Here is a 21388-nt window from a genome sequence, read left to right as displayed (position 1 = left end):
TTCAAACTGTTAATTGCATAATCAAAAACGCAATTATCACTCCGCCAGGTGCGGTATCATACGGCTAGGTGCGAACACTGTTTTGTTTTATACGCAGCATTTAAAAAGACAAAAAAAACTGTCAGGGACATGGGTGTGAAATACATGTTGACATTTTAAAAAGGATACTCGATTATATCTGCCAACAATGCTAATAATCCCATATTGCTATAATCTCTGTTAAGATTATATACAGGTTTTTTTTTTACTAAGAAAGTGACGCCGATATTCGGCGTCTTCCCCTACCAGAATTTTTCCTCTAAAACTACCATTTCCCCATCCAAAAATATAATTTTTCACCAAAATATAATATTTTACCCTCAAAGAAATGTTTTTTTTCTTTTGGGAAGTCGACACTTATCCAATTTGTACCATGTACAACGATCTCGCTCTCTCTCTCTCCCCCGACGAACACTCAAATCTGGGAATCCCAGTGATTCTATATAATAGCTCTTAAATTACGTCATAGAAACCGGGCAACTAATCGTATTAATCATGTGACTATTTTACTGGATTCCGGTCTTGCGCGAGAAGGGTGTTTCGTCAATTAATTACCGGAAACCAGTCGAATTTTCATCCGGTTATTTGAAAGCCAAGATATAAACGTTAAAACAGAAAAGTCTCACAATTGGTGTTCATACACGAACAAAATAAAACGTTCGGACTCGGAAAATATTAATTGCGTTGACGCATTTTTTAAGAATGAATCATCAAAAACCGTTGAAACCCAGCAGGATTCGGAGGTACATGTAATCAACATCAATTAATACTGTCGGATTATTGAGAAAGTGAAAGTAGACAATCGGCAGCTGCCGCACCTTTCCCTTCCTGTAGCAGATCTAGATCGTCAACCCATTCATCATGAAATTGAAATCACAATATTGACATCGTTCCCTGGCCCCAGTTGCAAACATTTCCCATTATTAGATCTACCCCTGCAACTTTATTTAGGACTTTGACTTTAATATCATACTTGCTCATGTGTTTAAGAACAAAAAGGTCAGAGACATGCCTCTTTTTCTAAAAAAACCCCTGAAGTCTGTAGGCGAGTTATAGACATTGAAATGATCAGTTTTTATTTTTTCCCCAAATATGTCTCTTTCGCGCTCGATTTTCCCCTTTTACCCAGCGTCCAGCGTCTTCCCCTTTTTCTAAAAAAACCCCCTGATATATGTACATAAAACGTAGAAAAATTGTTCTGCACCACGTTGACCGGGAACGCGGTGAATCGCGGTGAATCACAGCGGAGATTATATTTATCGCATTCGCGGTGATCATGCTCGACCTACACTACGCGGCCCGCGATTTTTGCCTTAATCACCGATCACCGCGTTTGGGCCAACCTGGTAAATCGCGGTGATTCGCCGCAAATCGGGGTGATTCACCGTGATGACACTCAACGGGTGATTTGCGGTGATTCCGCCGTTAATTCACTGCGACCATCTCGCGATAAAGATCAGCTGTTGAATCATCGCAAAACACCGCGAATCGCCGTGATTGGCGTTGACTACTATATTTAAATTTCAACTTATTAACTAATGTCATTATTATTGATGATCACATTATATCGCGAAAATGTATTCCAATATGAAAGTAAACACCGTACTTGCTGAATGTCAAACAATATCTTTATTTGTTAAAATAACAAATGTACAGTACGGCTCACGCAAAACCAACAAAGTTGGCGGCTACAGATTCTTTTGTTCTCGAAGTTTCTCCGCAGCCACAACGAGCATTCACTCCGAATCATGCCGAGGCCGTCGGCGATAATTCGCGGATATAAAAAACGGATGCAGAAAATAACCTGATATTTTTACTTCTACGCGATTGTTTTAACATTTTGTCAGCTTCTCTGCATACTTCATACAATTACCATCGGATGTCGTCTGTCAATGATTGTGTAGGTCAGTAACCATATCGAAGAAATTTACATATTTTAATCTCGGAAACGAGAATTGCTTTAAACGTTGAAATAAACGATATATATTTGCATAAAACTTGCTAAAATACACAGACTACAAAAATATAAAAAATGTCGACCATTTGAATAAAATCAAATGGTTTATTTGTAAAGTGAATACTTTCACTTCGTCCCGATTTTCAGAAAATGACTTACATGTGCATCTAAATTTAAATTTACACATTGCTTCAGATGATGTAGCGACTCCAATCCCGATTGGGCTGCTAGATCTATTTTATTTAATAGTAGCGTGTAAAATTCATTTGATGGAACAATAGCAAACGTTTGTCTTTACTATTTCTCGAGCAATGTTGAACAGCATATACTTTTGAAAATGGAAGCCGTGATAATTCGGAATTATCGTTATTTTAAATGTTTCAAACATAGTTTGTTACACTTAAAATTAGGCGGTGAATCGTTTGATTTGGTGGCATTCTGTTTCATTTCGGACCTCGTGCAATTTTTCAGATCATAATCTCTGTGCTTTATTACTCGAACTTGTTAGTTTCTGACCACATGTGCTACTGAAAGTAACCATCGGGCTGTGTATTATGGTCCGTGAAAGTTGCTAGGACCTGTGTTGATGATCCCTTAATGTTAGATAAGCATGTGCACTATCGATTAAATTGGTAAGTACAAAAGTTCTACTGAAAACCGCCGACTGCGTCTTTGTTTTATTATCCAATCAAGCCCCGAACATCCAATATCCTGTGTATTACCAGAAACAAACTTAAGATAAGCACGTGTCGTCTGTCAAAACAATGAATGTATAGCTGTTAACATATTGAATAGCTCACACAGTTAATTCCCATATATGCTCTCGGAAACAGACTTGCATAATACATTTAAATTAACGATATTTATTTTCATAAGAATTGCTAATATATGTATATATATTATATAAGTTTGACAATTTCAATAAACAGATATTGGTTTATTTTCACAATATTAACTCCCTTTTTCGATTCGAAAATGACGTGTACATGTTGCATTAAATCTTAACTTTAATTAATTTGTTTATTGGTCGTTGAAGAATATTATGATCTGAAAACGACATTTGTGTGTAGTCAGTATACAATACGTTTCAAAAACGAAGGAACTGAAACAGCGTGACTGTTACAATACAGCGTGTTTTAATTATATTTTATTTAGAGAAAATGTCCATGCCAAGTATTTTGGGAGGAACCCCGGTAATTAAGTTGAAATTCACAACGAAACTTTTAATGGAAATTAAAATTAATGATATCAATGTTTTACCCACTATGAAATGTTTATTTACAAATAAATACACACACGCCAATTTTCGCGCGCTTTTTATCAGGACAAAGAAATTAATTTAATTCATTTGCACTATGTATATGTCAGGGGTTTTTTTTAGAAAAAGGGGAAGACGCTGGACGCTGGGTAAAAGGGGAAAATCGAGCGCGAAAGAGACATATTTGGGGAAAAAATAAAAACTGTTCATTTCAATGTCTATAACTGACCTACAGACTTCAGGTTTTTTTTTAGAAAAAGAGTCATGTCTCTGACCTTTTTGTTCTTAAACACATGAACAAGTATGATATTAAAGTCAAAGTCCTAAATAAAGTTGCAGGGGTAGATCTAATAATGGGAAATGTTTTCAACTTGGGCCGGGGAACGATGTCAATATTGTGATTTCAATTTCATGATGAATGGGTTGACGATCTAGATCTGCTACAGTATTGGAAGGGAAAGGTGCGGCAGCTGCCGATTGTCTACTTTCACTTTCACAATAATCCGACAGTATTAATCGATGTTGATTACATGTACCTCCGAATCCTGCTGGGTTTCAACGGTTTTTGATGATTCATTCTTAAAAAATACGTCAACGCAATTAATATTTTCCGAGTTCGAACGTTTTATTTTGTTCGTGTATGAACGCCAATTGTGAGACTTTTTCTGTTTTAACGTTTATATCTTGGCTTTCACATAACCCGGATGAAAATTCGACTGGTTTCCGGTAATTAATTGACGAAACACCCTTCTCGCGCAAGACCGGAATCCAGTAAAATAGTCACATGATTAATACGATTAGTTGCCCGGTTTCCATGACGTAATTTAAGAGCTATATATAGAATCACTGGGATTCCCAGATTTGAGTGTTCGTCGGGAGAGAGAGAGAGAGAGAGATCGTTGTACATGGTACAAATTGGATAAGCGTCGACTTCCCAAAAGAAAAAAAAAATTCTTTGAGGGTAAAATATTATATTTTGGTGAAAAATTATATTTTTGAAGGGGAAATGGTATTTTTAGGGGAAAAATTCTGGTAGGGGAAGACGCCGAATATCGGCGTCACTTTCTTAGTAAAAAAAACCCCTGTATGTGGATAGAATTTGTAACCGAAAATAGCTGTACACGATGCGTGCAAACCGTGTCAGGTGATTTACGGAGGTATAATACAACTGATCTGATTGGGCGCTTATTTCATCAAATCTTTAAATAGAAACATATGCCGAAATTCATTTGATAATTTCGAACGTTTGTGTATGACATTCTTTGGGACTCTTCTTGTCAATATTAACCAGAATTCGCTTTTAAAATGGAAATCGGGCATATGCGGGATTATCGAGTAATGGATAAAGACGGAAGAAGTTGCATGTATGTGATTGAGACAGTTGAAACGTATGTATCGGGGAATCGAGAGAGATTTGGAAAATACGACGATTACATTACAATCAGTTATGAGTTTTCCATGGCTTCAAACTGTTAATTGCATAATCAAAAACGCAATTATCACTTATCCAGGTGCGGTATCATACAACTAGGTGCGAACACTGTTTTGTTTTATACGCAGCATTTAAAAAGACAAAAAAAACTGTCAGGGACATGGGTGTGAAATACATGTTGATATTTTAAAAAGGATATTCGATTATATCTGCCAACAATGCTAATAATCCCATATTGCTATATTCTCTGTGAAGATTATATATGTACATGTAACGTCGAAAAATCGTTCTTCACTACGTTGACCGGGAACGCGGTGAATCGCGGTGAATCACCGCGGAAATTATATTTATCGCATTCCCGGTGATCATGCTTGACCTAGCGTGATGAAACGCGCAAGATTGCGATGATTTTTCACCCAAAATAAATAATGACCACCGCGTGTCGGTGATTTAGGCAAAAATCGCGGGCCGCGTAGTGTAGCGTGATGAAACGCGCAAGATTGTGGTGAATTTTCACCCAAAATAAATAATGACCACCGTGTGATTTAGGCAAAAATCGCGGGCCGCGTAGTGTAATACTGACTGGACACTGTCTGACAATACCAGGCAGGTAGTTATTTTTACTGTTTTTAGTAACTTCCAAAATTAAACAAAATATTTTTTTATTATGCTTTATTTATTTTTTTTCCTACGAAACTTTTTTTAATTTTTATTTTTTTTCCCTCCTCCTACTCAAACTTAAAAAAAAATCCCGTTAAACAGAAAATAATAAAACTCTGGTCCAAGCTGCGATAAACTCTTACTTCGTGCCCGACGTCAATAAACAATAATGGTCGACAGTTAACCCCGCCCTCATAAGCATTCGCGTAACCGATTGGACGATGAACATCACAGTTTGACCACTAGAAAGTTACCTGATACATCATTGTTAGCATTTAAATGACTGTGTAATGTGGCTAGAACGCGCGTCATGCTATTCTCTTATCAGTCAGTTTTTTTTTCCCACTTTTTGGGAAGATAGCCCATGGCTTTGGAATTGGGAATTTTATCTGCATTGCATGAAATTGGGAAAATAAATTCATTGGCCTTTTTTTTCCTCACGAAAAGCCCACTGATTAGGGAAATACTAAATTTGATATAACTCTTTTTAATCATTCAAATTAAAAGAACAAAATCATTAAATACTTTGTTAGATGTAATTGAATTAAAATTGAGATAAAATACGCATTAGACACTTCTTTCTATAAAAAAAAAAAAAAATTTTTTTTTTTTTTTGGAAATTGGGAATTTTTGGCCACATTTTGGGAAAAAAGTATACTTTTTGGGATTGGGAACATAGCCGAATTTCGGCTATAAAATCGGGCCCAAAAAAACCCTGTCAATGGATTATCCATGATCCCATGTGGTGTTCATGGCGGTTACTTGTGAAAGTAGGTACTGAGTGCTCTTTTAAAACAGGGAATGTTGATACACTGATTTTTTACAATCTGCACTTTTTTTACTGAAAAATACACTGATCGGAAAATTTCAAGCGCCCCGGGGACTCTGATTTCGAAATTCAAGCGCCCCGGCGAGGGATCGTTAAATGGCCTGTGGAAAGCCCTGATGTAATTTAAGGGCGACATTATTATGTACCGGGTGAAGTTATCGCCCACGTCGCCCTCACAGCCGAGCCCTGCTTATAGGCAGGCAATAATTTACAATTTCTGTACTGAGGCAAATAAATACCAATCACTGAAAAGTTGCTTCATGGCTGTTGCCGTGTTTCATTAAGTTTCATCAAAATTAAGTCTTGTTTGTGACCTCTAGAGTGATAACATCTTTTTCTAAGGTTTTAGGTTTAATGGACTTGAAAACAGTCAACATATTTTTCAGATAAACACTCTGAGCAAGAATCATAAAGATCCCATGAAAATGTGGCTAGTACTGGGATAACAATCTTAATTTGACAACACATGACTTTCTATTTAGGACATTGGCTGATCACATTAACTCACTATGAGCTTAAGATGTCCTTAACTAGGTTGAAATGTTTCAAAACTTTCAAAAACTGAAAGACTTTTATCCAAATACAGCAAACCTTAAGAGGGGAACATGTAAGTCTTAAAGTGTAAAAAAAAACATATATACCTTTTGAGCAGGGGAATGGGGACGAATTTCTTCCCCAAATATGTACTTAATGTAATGAATAACTGGATAGTACATTTCTGATACTATCAAATATTATAAGCACATTTTTTTATACAAAATTTCAGATTTACAAAACAGGGCCCTCAATCTATCAAATCTGCCCCTGAATATCGGCTGTAGTCCTCCACCTGAAAAGTATACTTTTTTCCCCTTTTGGAGGGAAAAATTCCCCCTAATTTTTTTTTTTTATAGAAAGATATGTCCAGGCCTCGACACTAACGGTGGTCCGGGGACCCGAGGCCCCCAGATTTCGGCGAGGACCACCAGTTCTTTCAAGCTGGGTGGTCCTCCGGGAACCCTAAATTTATAGAACCACTTTGTCTTGATTGACCATTTGAATTTTTAAAAGTGCCTCCAATTTTTAAAGAGCGGCAGTTAAAAAAAAAATCGGTAAAATCTTATTCGAAAATGTACTGCGAATCGAAAGCACGCGACTGAGCATGAGCGGCCAGCGTCTGTCAGTTGTAAATATTGATTTTCGACGATGTAAGCGACCTACAGTGCAGAGAGTATATTGAAATCACTGAAGCGTGTAAGTGTTACTAACGGTGTTTTTACGGCTATTGTCAAGTTTTATGGAGGTTATTATCGGATTTTCGGATTATTAATGGCTCCTTTATGATATTGAGCCCTCAAAAAAGTAACACTGGGACAAACTGTCACGACGATCAGTAATTATAATAATTATTAGAGCTGCTATTTTTATTAATCAAAACCATAGGCGATCCGGCTGGCAAAAACATTTAATTTCTCCACAAAAACACATGCCGGTATACACTTTTTTGTACAGGTATTTGTGAGCATTTCTGTTTAATAGTTCAATTATTATAATGACCTTGGAAGGATATAATTTGATTAAGATACCAACAATTTCTGAAATAAAACGTATATCGTTCACTTGGTGTACTAAATTTCGGATATGTTAACTTTCGGACATTTAACGATAGTGACATGCATGTATTTGTTTGTTGTTGATAGTTTGTAAAAAAAATATGCTTTATGTTATTTCAGGCAACTAGAATAGATGGTGGTAATTATCTGGGCCTTTCTGTCAGGAAAAAGGCGTGAACAATTATAATTTAATTGATCCTGGAAATCATCCACCACTAACAGAAAACGTTTTAACAACAGAAGCTGATGTATGACATGTCCAAATGACCATATATAACTGTTTAACAAATTAAGTGAGATGATTTACTTTCTGATGTTTTATATTTCTTTTTCCCTTTCAAATGATGTAAATTGGTGTGATTCTATGTTTAAATAATTAATTTTGAAACATTTAGGCAGCATATTGTTTAATACATTGAAGTTAACATTGTTATATTATTTTGGTTATCTGTGTTGTTTATCAAGTTGAAAAAAATGGTATTTATATACAAATAAAGCTTATTAAGACTTATGAGGGTATGACTAATAAAGGTACTTATTGTTTTTTATGTAATAATATACTTTTTAAAGTGATAATATAGGCAATGACATTAATGTAGTAAGGTTTCTTTAAATTATTGTTCTTATTAATAAGGTTGGAATAATTGACAGTTTTCACGGCGCGAAAAAGTTGCAACAAGTTTTGTTGAGCCAGTGAAATCCCTGAATGCGCGTAATTACCTTTTATTTCTTAAAAGCTTATAATAAGAACTTCCGAAACGCTAAGTTCTGGCGGCGAAGGGCAATGCTGAAGATGATAATGCTGAAGATGATTATGACAAGGATGATGATGCTGATGATATTGATGAAATCCATGATATCAAAAGTTTACAAGACAAGGTTATGAGCTTTTAATGGGTCTGCTTTAAATGGCAACAGAATTGAATATAGGAAATAAAAATGTGTACAAGTATGCTTCTTGTACTTATTTGCCCTTACGCCGAGAGTAGCTGTGTGTTGAAACAAGAGGACTCCCTAGTTTGGGTGAGGGCCACCAAAAGTTGAAAGTAGGGTTCCCTCCGGGTACCCTGTCAAAAAAGTTAGTGTCAAGGCCTGATGTCTCATGATTATTATATCTCAATTCTATTTCAATTTAATCTTTTCAAACTAACTTAATTATGAAAAATGCAATGAATATAGTGCAAACATGTACAAATGTAATAATGAGAGAGTAAGTAAAAAAAATCCCCCAAAAAGGGAAACGCCGCGAAAATTCCCACTCCTAAGGGCTGCGGACCCCTTCCCCCAATGTAATGTGAGTGCGCTGCAAAAAAGGTCAAAAATAAATCAATAAAAAAACTGCATATTACCAGAAAGTAAGATACATTACACCTGATTAGCCTGTGACAATGTGACTTCATAATTGACCGACATCTACATGTATTCAAGAAAAGTATGCATTCAATGATTGTTATTTCCATTATGGGACCGTTGATTACCTTTTAGTTCTGGTGCCAGAATCTCCTCCAGGATCGATGGCTTGTCACCATACCAAAATATCCACAGTTCCCGGCCAAACAAGACATCTGGGCGACTTTCAGAATGCTTAGCCACCCTGCGCCATACACTAAGTATGTCTGCTTGCAGACATTTTGCATATGAGCTCAGAACTGGATCCTCAAAAGGGTCAAGTCTCGTCTGTGAGGGTTCAATGCACAACTTTCTCCATTTTATTCCGTTGATGTCCGTCTGTAAAAAGTGAGCAGAAATGTGAGACGTGTTTGGAACAAATCCTTTCTGGGGGATTTTTTTCTTACTGTTAAGCAATATTGCATTGAAGATAAAAAAAATAAGTTTTAACAATTACAATGTCCTATTTTAAACATGATAATGAAGGTTATGCTACATCATGGTGGCTATGTTGTTTAGTGACTCTTTCATGGTGCCAATATAGCTAATTGTTATTACAAATTACTATGTAAGACCGGACAATTAAGAAGCTAAAAGAACATTTTATGACAGCTGGAAGTATAATGAGCCATGTGCAAAAATGTTATTATGTACATGTATATAAAAATAAAGCTTATTATGACTTTAAACTTATTTTAGCTTGATTGCATCAAAAGTCTCAGGCTTATTAAAACGCTCTTGGGTCCGTTTCTTGGGCCTAACCCCAGTACTTGGTGTCTTTGGAGGAGATCTATGGCAATCTACTAGTGGGATCGAACCCGTGACCTCCCAGTCGCTAAGCAGACACCATATCCAATACACCACTGTGACCTTTCAACTTAGAATTTTAATCATGAAGTTAATTAGTTTATATACTTGTAAAAGCAGGGCTTCCCCTGGCTCAAAAATTTCTTCAGCCAAATTCGCCTTGCTGTTGCAAAATTCTTCTATTTTTGGCCATTTTAAGGTTTTAATGAAGCAAGTTGTAGCAAAATGGAATTTTCTTTAGCCAAACAGGTCAATTTGTAGCCATCGGCTAATTTGGCAAGTTGCAGGGTAAGCCCTGAGAAGTAATAATTGAAGGAATGATATAAAAAAAACAAAAAATCTGAAAAAGATTTGCGACAACTTTTGTACCCACAAAAAAAAGTTGCGACAACTTTTGTACCCACATTAATATCAAACAATATTAACTTAATTTGTTGATGTGCAAAACACTATTAAATTAAACAGTAACAATCGTCAATTAATCACCAGATACTAAACTCAAAGTTCCAAAATTGTTTGGTGCTTTGATACTGCTTTCGTGTGAAACACAAAGACCTATAGAAGCCAAGAATAAAATGTAGGTCACGCAAACAATGTAGTCCAAATAATTAGACGTAAGCTACCCCGCTAACGTCTAAACGGCTACCGTCGTTTTCCTATAGCAAATTGAGTTCAACTAAAACTTCAGTTTTTCTCGTTAAATCTTTGCTAACGCATAAAATTATCATTAATTAGACATAAATGTGAGCGATTACCTCTTAAATGTGTAAAAATTGTGCTTTTAAACCACTTATGTACATTTTTAAAAATAAACATACACAACACACAAAGTGTGTTTGTCGTTTATAGAATTACATTGAATTATCTTGAACGAAATTATTTTTTGAATAGGTTACACATAACCAATTGTTGTTGTACAACAAACCACATCACTTTTTAGTTTTCTGTACTCTTTTTTAAATGAAACCTATATGTGTGTGTTAAAACTACCAGTTGTATCACGGAGTGTATATTGATAGGAGATGAATCGAGTATTTGACCCTTACTGTAGTAAATTCAATCTTATGCAAAAACTATTCATCCGATTTTATTGGTTTATACGTTATCTTGTTGCTTATTAATTCCTCTTTCAAAAAATATACGTTTTAGTATATTCCCGTTGTTATTAATGGATTTATAGCGAGATAAACACAAGAAATACACATTTTTTGTTTTACCACCGCGCGTTTTACCGTGTTGTGGCTATCGATCTTGTACAATTAGCGTACAGCGTAGCGCCGTGGTTATACATTTTGATGTACCCACTCACGTCTTTTGTTGAATTATAGTTTCATTTCTCGGCCGATTTTGACAAATTATATATCATTAGAAAGCTTACGTTACGTAGTAAACATATATATAAATATATATTAAGTTTTTCTTCTGATTTCGACAGCCCGACGAGTTTTAACTTTAACTTTTGCAAATATCATACCGTTTTGGAGTTTTAGAATCTAGGTTTACGGTTGACATGTTCGTACTTAATACCAATTTGTAGCGTTCTTCTGATTTCGACAGCCCGGCGAGTTATAACTTTAACTTTTGCAAATATCATACCGTTTTGGAGTTATAGAATCTAGATTTACGGTTGACATGTTCGTACTTAATACCAATTTGTAGCGTTTATATTTGGAGTTCAGTTTTAAAAATTACATCTTGCTTAGGAGAATAGAATTCTGTATACGATAGAAAAACATATTTAAAAACGAAAGTAATTAAGGAATGAAGGCGGAAGAAAGTAGCGCGCGTTCCTAACGCACTGAACTGATGCTACGTTCTTGGCGATTATGCTTTTGTTTAGAAACCGGCCATTGAATTTCCTTTGCCATGATTATTATATTTTTTATGGAATATATTGTAGTATTTTGTTCACGAAACATATCAATAAAGCTTATTATAAATAAATCTGAATACATTAACGATTTCAGCTCTTGTTTATAACACAGAAAGGGTGTTAAATTTATGATGAAACAGCGTATATAGCGGACCCTCTCGATTTTATTCGGCTTTGCATGCATACTTGAAATAAAATGGGTGTCAAAAACATTCATCGTTTGCTGTTAATTATCAACGAGGGAATTGTGTATAATTATATGAAATGTTATTTACCTTAAATTATAAAGATTCTTGAAAATCACGGTCGGTGTTACGCGGGTCATTTCGTATTTTGACATCAGGGCATCATGTCCAATTATTCAAAATCAGATTTCCTTTTCACTGGGACAATGACGGCTTAGAATTAGACAGGCAGACAGATAGTTTATTCAGACTTATACAACAGTACATCGTCTTCAACTCAAATATATAAATTATTTTTAGACGAATTGTTAGGTGATTACACATATAGCAGTGATGATTCTGAGAATGTTGCCATGTTTCTTATCCGTGTAATCTAGAGTCCGTGGTTTGAGCATCTTTATCGCGGTGTTCAATAAAAGATATCTCAATAATCTTGTTTATTTGTCAAATAATGATGAGAAATTGGGTGAAATATTTGGGTTTTCTTTATGTACGAAATATTGACAAGTATATCACGGTCAAAAGATTAAATATTTGGATCTGGTGTGTGTTTAACAACAAAGGGGTTACAATACTGTTGACACATGCCTTAGGCTGTATTTGCATTATTTATTATTTGTACCACAACGCTCATTAACGTGTGCATACTTGAATAGTGACTTCTCCAGTAGGTTGACATTCAACCAATCAGGAAAAAGCACGTATAGAACACTGACCAATGGGATTCATAACTGAGTTTCACGGGCCAGATGTTAGAGGGAAACAAGACAGTTAGCGTTTAGACTTGGAGGTGTACGGATCGAGAAAGATATGATCATGTAGCTATCAGACTGTATTTGTATAACCGAAAATATTAAGTATGTTAGACATTAAATTGGACTAGAAACTGATACAGGGTGTTGTTGAATATTTTATCCTGTATTATGCAGAGAAATTAACATAAATAGAGAGGGACCGACTTGTCCCATGCGCGGCACGAGAAAATGGGAGTTAATGTAAAACTCGTCATCTTGGCAATTCGCGCATGACGAGATATCGAATGATAGGCTACATACCGGTAATTTAAGAGTAATGAACATTGTTAGTAACTATGTGTCGTCTATGAACTATGAACGGTTACGGGACATATTGATAGATCTGTGGTTTTATTGCCCCTGTGTTCAGCACAAACCAATTATCTCGTTATGATCAGATACTGTGCCGACCAATACTAAATAACACTATGGTGTCATACGCCACAGCAGGGACCTATACTTGTGATCATGGAGTCTAAGTGCAAGACTTAAAAAAAGTATGTTGTTTCGCTTGCGGTTGTTTAATCCAAAACGGGGCTTCCCAGCTGGCACAGCTGCTGATATTCGAATCTGAATACTTAAACTTATTCAGACCTTATTCTTAACCGTTGCACGTTTTACGATATCGGATTTTAGGCGTGAATACAACTCAGTGAAACTATTCAATTTCTTATACAACATTAAGCATATTAACAGTTATTGAAATTAACAATATCAGCGACATCTTTTTAAAGACTAAACACCTTTTCAGGTATCGAATTTAACATGTCAATAAAATATATTAATACCAAAAAAAGTTTCATTTAATATTGTTCACATTAAACCTTTAAATGAAAGTGTCGCTTTAACTATTTTCCGTGTCTTATTAAGCCGCGAATCGTTTGCTAAAAACAGTTAACAAAAATGGCTACACGTTCTAATTCTAAATGAAATACAAAAATATGTATAACATAATTAATAACGTCCATAAACACACACGGCAAGATCAAAGTTTTAATGGAAAACTAATATGACATTCCACGTAAATTATTATTTTCGTCTAAATCGAATACTATATATAGAGAAACAATGTATTTATAACCGACCAATGAGGTAACATTATGCAACTTTCAATTTACACAGTGCTATATGGCAACAATATGGAATTTGAACAGTGGTAGTGTTTTAGGGTCTGGACTATCATTACTTGTAAGTTTGTATAAACATTTTTCTAATGCAATTAGTAAAATAATGTTTATATTTTATGTTTAATAATTTATTGCATGATTATTCTGTGCTATTATATGAATTTGATGCCGTTAAAGCTTCCGACATAAATTCATGTCGGAACGATGCTATTGCAAAATAACGTTAAACGATATGAGGTCGATGTAAATCGACCTCATATTTATAGGAGTAGCAAACAATGTTGACAGTTTTCAGAATGGCTTCCATGAAATATTTGCATAAAAATACACCCTTTCAACCCATAAGGAAAAAGCTTGAAGGTATATGTTAAAAGTGCTTGTAAACACTTCTTACAGTCAATATTCCCAGACAACAATGAAACAGACACATGGTCTTAAAACGAGGTCATGCGGCCACCGGTCGGATTTTTGGGCACTTTAAGGATTACGTTTTCATTTTCAATACATCGAGTGGTGAGAAACCTTCAATACACATCAGCAGTGCTCAATGATAAACACTGATAGTCACATAAGTACAGCAACGTCAGCAATACGGACAGTAATCAAAAGCTTTTTAAATTAAAAAAAACTTACCAAAGCAAAAATATTTGTGTAACAATCCTCTAACGAGCATCCATTGCCCGTCGGAATTGGCCCACTCATAGTTTTACTCCATATTTGACCATATTTTGTACAACCATTTACTCCAAGGGCTTAATAGTAACATAAAACGGTAAAAAAATGCATTAATTGATGAAAATCAAAATAATATGGCGACTGTCATGGCCGACTTCTGTGAACAACAAGGCGGCAAGGGAAGTGGCTTTTGATTGGTCGATTAGAATCACATGCATTTTGACCTATATTCCTTGATCATGGTTGCCGACAGGTGCCTACTGTGGGTGGAAATTGACTGAAATGTGGACATTTAAGCAAAATTCAAAACGAGTAGTAACACCATTTTGAAGAAAATGACATTATCATCAATACTTCTGTCCGTAGTGTACACAGTGGTAGGGTTATGGCTCACTATGAGGTACAAATCAGTTTTAATGAAATTTGACTTCCTTGGGGATTGTGTCAAAGTTATTATTTTGGGAATTTCTTGATCTAAACATAGATCATTAGGCACGATCTGTCACATTGTATGTTTATGTCTTAACAAAATTGCAGAGTCTGTCGACAACATTGATTAGCAAAATACAAATAATGCCCGACCTGGTTTTTGTATTTTTTATTAAAGTTCAATGCCCATGTGTACTTGTCCATTGACTGAACAATTTGATATTTCCTCTGACACATTTTATTACTAATATTTCAAGTTATGTTCACCTTATATGTCACTTAATAAGGATCATTAATCATAAGTGATATGATTCTCTCTGGTTTTGCGAAAGTATTCAATTTCTAATGAAAACCGGAATCTACTTTTATCAGAGGGTAGCTACTTAGTGGTGCAATGGTAGAAGGTAGTTTCATTTTGTATCCTGTCTATAAATATGAGATCGATATATAATCTGTAGATGATGTCTAATTAATTGAACTAGTATCCTGACATGGATGTATTAACACACTTTTTAGTTTGATTAATCAGTCCACATATGATTTATTATTGAACCTGATGTTGGACATTAAAAAAATTATGTTCAGAATGCAGGACAAAAATAAACATAATACTTAGGTTTTTTATCAATATCTTTTTGTTTAACGTAATACAGTAGTCAATTTATTTTTTAAGTCCTAAAGTGAAATATCCTGAGCTCCCACAGGTGATTGAAACCACGACTTCCAGAGTGGTAGTCAGATATTCTAACCGCGTCGCTAAAGAGCTAGCTAAACAGCAAGGCTGTTGGAAGTGACCTTATTTCACTACACTCTTCCTTCTCTTAATGTTTCAAGGCCCAGACATGCCCGCTACAGCATGTCTTGCATCCGCATGGCCCACCCAGAAACCATTAAACAGCTCACACTCACTTTCTGAATCGTTCGCCTCATCGCCATTTAAGTGAAAAATCCTCAGCTCTGACAGGGGATTGAACCCGCGACCTCCAGATTTGTAGTCAGACAATCTATTTTTTGCAGTTTCACCAGAAAAATAAAATCATGTAAAATTTGTTTGCTACTTGAATTTGGCGATATAAGTTTAGTTAGGGTTATTAGCAATAAAAAAAATATCTGAGAATCTATTGTTTATGTTTAATTATTGAGACTATGTATTGTTAACCTCTTAAATTTTATATAGTACATACAAAACAAACTTGGTAATAAGGGACATTTAGAAAAGTGTTGCACTGTATTCCAGGTCAGAAATTCACCTTTTTTTGCCTATAATATTTCATTAATTTCTGTTTTACTTCAGAATAATAGCAGTGATTCTGCAGTTCGTAATACGAAGAAAGACTGGTATCCTTGTGAAGATTGCACGAGTTGGGTTTGGAGCCTTTCATAAGATTCACATCAGTGTCAAGCAAGGCCTTCAAGTGGTATGTAGCCCATATATTAGCCCAAGTGCAAGTCTTTTAAGTAGTGGTTAGTTAAAATGTCAGTTATTCAAGTAGTATGCAGCCCATTTGCAAGGCGTTCACAGGGTTTATATACCAAATGCAAACATTTCAGGTGGTATGTAGCTCAATTACAAATTCTTTATGAATCAAAAGTTTATGGTTTTCTAGACGTGTGCTGCCTGAAAATCCCACATGGTCTTCCAGTGATAATAATTGCAATTCAAATATTCCACTAGTATATTACTAATTACAAAGCCTTCAAAGGACAATGATTTTGCTGAGCAGATTGTTGTTTAATACAGTACAGTTATACAAATAATTGACCAACCCTTTCTTTTTCAGGAGATTGACAAGGTCTGGATATCCAGCAGCTATGTCAATGACCAGTTCAGGTAGATGCAAAATGGCAGGACTTGAATTCATGATATATACTGATTTAATTATCATTAAGTTAGGTGAAAAAAATTCTCTAATGCATCCAGCCCTTGTTATTATCCTCAGCCATAGGGGGAGGGATATTGTTTTGGCGTTGTCTGTCCGTCTTTCCGTCCGGCACTTTTGTGTATGGAGCCATATCTTGGAAGTGCTTTGAGGGATTTCGTTGAAACTTGGTATGAGTATATATATGGATAAGAGGATTATGCACGCCAAATGGCATTGTACACCATTGGATAATAACGGAGTTATGGCCCTTTGTATCTTGAAAAAATTGTTTGTGTGTGTGTCCGGAGGCATATCTTGGAAGTGCTTTGACATATTTTATTAACCAGGTTTTCCGAAGGAAAAAAATGGTTATTAGATTGGCGAATGCGGGCGGGCTGGCGGGCTGGCTGGCGGGCGGGCGGAACAAGCTTGTCTGGGCCATAACTATGTCGTTCATTGTCAGATTTTAAAATCATTTGGCACATTTGTTCACCATCATTGGACGGTGTGTCGCGCGAAATAATTACGTCGATATCTCCAAGGTCAAGGTCACACTTTGAGTTCAAAGGTCAAAAATGGCCATAAATGAGCTTGTCCTGGCCATAACTATGTCATTCATTGTGAGATTTTAAAATCATTTGGCTCATTTGTTCACCATCATGGGACGGTGTGTCGCAAGAAAGAATAACGTCAATATCTCCAATGTCAAGGTCGCCACGACTAAAAATTATTATTTTTTAAAACAAACTTACAAAGGGGGTTAATTTTGTTTGTTCATTTCAAAAGTTCAGTTTGAGTTTTCTCTCTTTATCAGATTTTTTTTCACAATGAAAACCTGGTTTTGTGACAATTTTGTCCCTTGTTGAAACTTGGTATGAGTATATATATAGATAAGAGGATGATGAACTTTGGCATTGTCCATCCGTCCAGAAAACTTTTGTGTCCAGAAGTATAATGGCGGGGGATATCAATTCAACGAATTTGCTTGTTAAACTCAATAATGACAGGCATGCATTGTTTCGTTTTTTTTACTAAAATTTTGAAATTGAATGAATAATTTTATCAATTGACAAACATTCAAATGATAAAATATGCTTGCAATTTTACATAATGCTCATAATCAATTAATTGCCTTTGAAATACATTTGTTTAATCCTAAGAAGTCCATTTCCAGGTAATTATCCCCACGTTCGGAATTGGAGCAGGGGGATTATGTGGTTACAGGGCCCTCAATCAATCAAATCTGCCGCCGATTTTCGGCGGCAGTCCCCCACCTGAAAAGTATACTTTTTCCCCTTTTGGGGGGAAAATTCCCCCTAAAAAAAAAAATAATTTTTTTTTTTTTTTAATAGAAAGATGTGTCTCATGATTATTATATCTCAATTCTATTTCAATTTAATCTTTTCAAACAAACTAAATTATGAAAAATGCAATGAATATAGTGCAAACATGTACAAATGAAATAATGAGAGAGTAAGTAAAAAAATCCCCCAAAAAGGGAAACGCCGCGAAAATTCCCCCTCCTAAGGGCTGCGGACCCCTTCCCCCAAAGTAGTGTGACGGCCCTGGGTTATCTCCGCCGTCTGTCCGTCTGTCCTGGCCACTATCTCCTCCTACAATATTAGCACTAGAACATTGAAACTTGAACACATGGTTGCTATGAGCATAATTATGTGCAACATTGCACTTTTTGGAATTTTGATCTGACCCCTTTGTCAACTGTTGCGGCGTGGGGATTATACGCGTCAGCCGCAGCCGCGCCATTTCTAGTTGATATTTTAACAATATCATTGGATCGAGAACGTGTTAAGAATGCCTAGGTCTAAATACTTTGACTGTGACATCATCCTAGCACTGGACTTTAAATCAGAAGATAGCAGGTTGATGTTTGGCTCAGCCACATAACTTGTGTAGGCTTGGTAATGAAATAATTTCTACTGCCATTTCCCCTACCCCATACCAATATTTAAGTAGGGCAGTTGCCAGTAACTGGTCAACATTAGATGGCAACCGAGAATTTGCAATTAGTACTGGTTTAGCAACTAAACAAGCAAAAGTGTGTGTAGGTTAAATGACTGTTGTGATTATGAAATACTGTTGACCATAGCAAAAAGCAAAATAAGAAGACTGAAACATCTTGTGCAAGCATCACTTTAGTTCATTCATTATCCTATGATACACAGACAACCGCTGGTGCTGTGTTTGGGAGAAGTGCGTATACAGGCCAATACAAATGAACCAATCAGAGAGCGCGCCCATCCTGCCCCAACCAACAGGAAGGAGGGGGCATCTGGGGGTGTTCATGCTCTCTTGAAGTTGGCAACATACATACAGGTATGAAGTCAGGGGCTAATCTGCTGATCCATAAATAAGCAGATTAAAAAAAAATCAAATTTGTGTATAGAAGTCAGTATTTAATTACAAATCTCTTAAAACAGCAAACATAATAAGAAATGCTATAATCTACACTAAAGAATACTTGAAGCAAGAAGAATCCCACAAAATAAAAAAGAAATATGTTTTCTATGAATGGAGTGTCAGTTTCTCTTTTTTTTTTAGAAAAAGAAGAATTTGTTAATTACTATTTCATAAAGAATTGATAATCTATTAACCCAGTGGTAAAATAAAAATAAGCTGACCCAAATGCACTGGTAAATTTTGACTCTGGTTTGCTCTGATTCTACAGGGGTGTACAAATCTGTTAAAATACACCTATCCTGCACGGCTACCAACTGACAAAATCAGGACACCTTTACTTAATTTGTAGTCACCAAAATTTCATGTTTGTCACTGTGTCGCCTATATATAGGTGTTTTTCTAAAAATTGAAGTGTGAATATACAGCTGTGTAACATTTTGGCGGAAAATAAACTCCGTCAATGTTAACATTGGCTAGATACAACATAATAGTGAATTTTTATATTTATGAAGTATGGACACAGTAAAATCTGGTTGCTTCCAGACAAGAACCTTTAACAAAATAAAAAGGTGCTGGCTGAACTGTTTTTGCCCCATTATTAAGGACATCGTTTTCGCACGTAGGTAAATTTCACTCCCCTCATATTTCATAGACTGGAGATTGTAACATTTTCTTTGTCTAAAGAAGTAATGTAGGAATTGGAGCTAACAGCTTATTTTGCCGACAGTTAGCCTAGTTAAAATATTTAATTAGATGCGTCTGTCTGTACATTGCAGCATTTCGGTATCCGTATTGACAGTCTGACTGTGATGCTGCTGAAAACGATGATTGCTGACTGCCTTATCCATGTGGAGGGGCAGGGGCTTGGTCTGGATATCTCATGCATTGAGGACAGGTGATGCTTCTAAATGTGTGAATGGTCGCTTTTAGTGTTGAGCGTTGAAACTGACAAAGCCTGGTAAAGTTTATGCATGCGATTAAGAATTTTGAAGAAGGAAGGAATTTGAAAAAATTGACCGGTTCTATTGTAGAAGCTTGTTTGATTAAAGCACAACATCCTTTCAATGAAGAGAACTGCAGTTGAACCCTGATAGGGTCAACATTGCTGAAAAACCTTTTTCAGGCTATTTAAAAAAAAAAATTAGTGTTATACTTGAGCTTTCAAATTCCATTGACTCTGTCAAATTATGACAGCTTTAAAATTCAATTTCATTAGTCAAGTTATGGCTTTTAAATTCTATTCAATCTATCAAATGATGTAATTTAATTACAATCTTCACAAAACGTCAGCATAAGTTTCTCTAATAATCAAAAAATTAAAATGTGTCTGTATTTTATCTTAATAAATGAACTTAAGTGTTTTGTTCTAGCCTTCAAGTGATCGTCAATGCTGGAAGTGTGACGTGTCGAGCTCTGCGCAGCGTTGTGCAGGTATCTAGGAATGAAGATGACTTAATGGCCATATTTAAAAGCCCAAAAACCCTCACAATCAACACATATTTTTTTAAACAATTTTTTGCAAAAATAAAGTTAACTCATAAAAAAATCAATGTTCCTAATAGCAATATCCAAAAGTTCACCGCTAGATGTGGTCTGGTAACATAGATTTTACAATATACAAATGCTTTTTATAGCTCGGCTGTTTTCGGAGAAAACCCGAGGTATTGTCATAGCCAGCTCGTCGTGTCGTGTCCGTCGTCGTGTCCACCGTCCGCGTCGTGCTAAAACCTTACCATTTTGTCAAGGTTTTGAACATTGGCTCTTAAATCAAAGTGTTTCAACCTTCAACTTCATATTTAGCTGCTCCTTGATGAGTTCTACATGCCACACCCATTTTTGGGTCTCTAGGTCAAAGGTCAATGTCACTGTGACCTATAAAAAAAATATAAAAAAATTCTGACAAGCTTTAATCTATTCAAAACTGCACCCGCAGCTGAGCGTGGCACCCGTTATGTGGTGCTCTTGTTTGTTTTTTGCGGATCAAAATATTTAACACATGTTCATGTACCAAATTAGTGTTTGTGTGTTGTATGAATAGATATCGTTGCAGGAAATTAAAATG

At 35.7% G+C, this 21388-nt stretch overlaps 2 protein-coding genes across 4 annotated transcripts in view; one reads left to right on the top strand and one right to left on the bottom strand.

Moving 5' to 3' along the window:
- The window catches only part of LOC127846935 (mediator of RNA polymerase II transcription subunit 13-like), an 88102-nt gene extending 73319 nt beyond the window's left edge, over window positions 1-14783 (bottom strand). The window contains exons 1-2 of the mRNA XM_052378374.1: window positions 14576-14783; window positions 9246-9495 (exon numbers count right to left, since the gene is read on the bottom strand). Of these exons, the coding sequence (XP_052234334.1) occupies window positions 9246-9495; window positions 14576-14644 (319 nt within the window). The 5' untranslated portion in view covers window positions 14645-14783. The remainder of the gene's footprint in view (window positions 1-9245; window positions 9496-14575) is intronic.
- Window positions 14784-14850: 67 nt separating this feature from the next.
- Window positions 14851-21388, top strand: part of LOC127846925 (protein KIAA0100-like) — a 115019-nt gene continuing 108481 nt past the window's right edge. For all 3 annotated transcript variants that reach the window (XM_052378359.1, XM_052378354.1, XM_052378344.1), the window contains exons 1-6: window positions 14851-15017; window positions 16341-16464; window positions 16828-16877; window positions 19092-19242; window positions 20103-20221; window positions 20697-20757. In XM_052378359.1, the coding sequence (XP_052234319.1) occupies window positions 14953-15017; window positions 16341-16464; window positions 16828-16877; window positions 19092-19242; window positions 20103-20221; window positions 20697-20757 (570 nt within the window). In that variant the 5' untranslated portion in view covers window positions 14851-14952. The remainder of the gene's footprint in view (window positions 15018-16340; window positions 16465-16827; window positions 16878-19091; window positions 19243-20102; window positions 20222-20696; window positions 20758-21388) is intronic.

Source organism: Dreissena polymorpha, chromosome 1 (assembly GCF_020536995.1).
Source record: "Dreissena polymorpha isolate Duluth1 chromosome 1, UMN_Dpol_1.0, whole genome shotgun sequence".
Lineage (NCBI taxonomy): Eukaryota > Metazoa > Mollusca > Bivalvia > Myida > Dreissenidae > Dreissena > Dreissena polymorpha.
The sequence above is the reverse complement of the archived record's forward strand: the minus strand, read 5'-3'. Positions and strand labels throughout refer to the sequence as shown.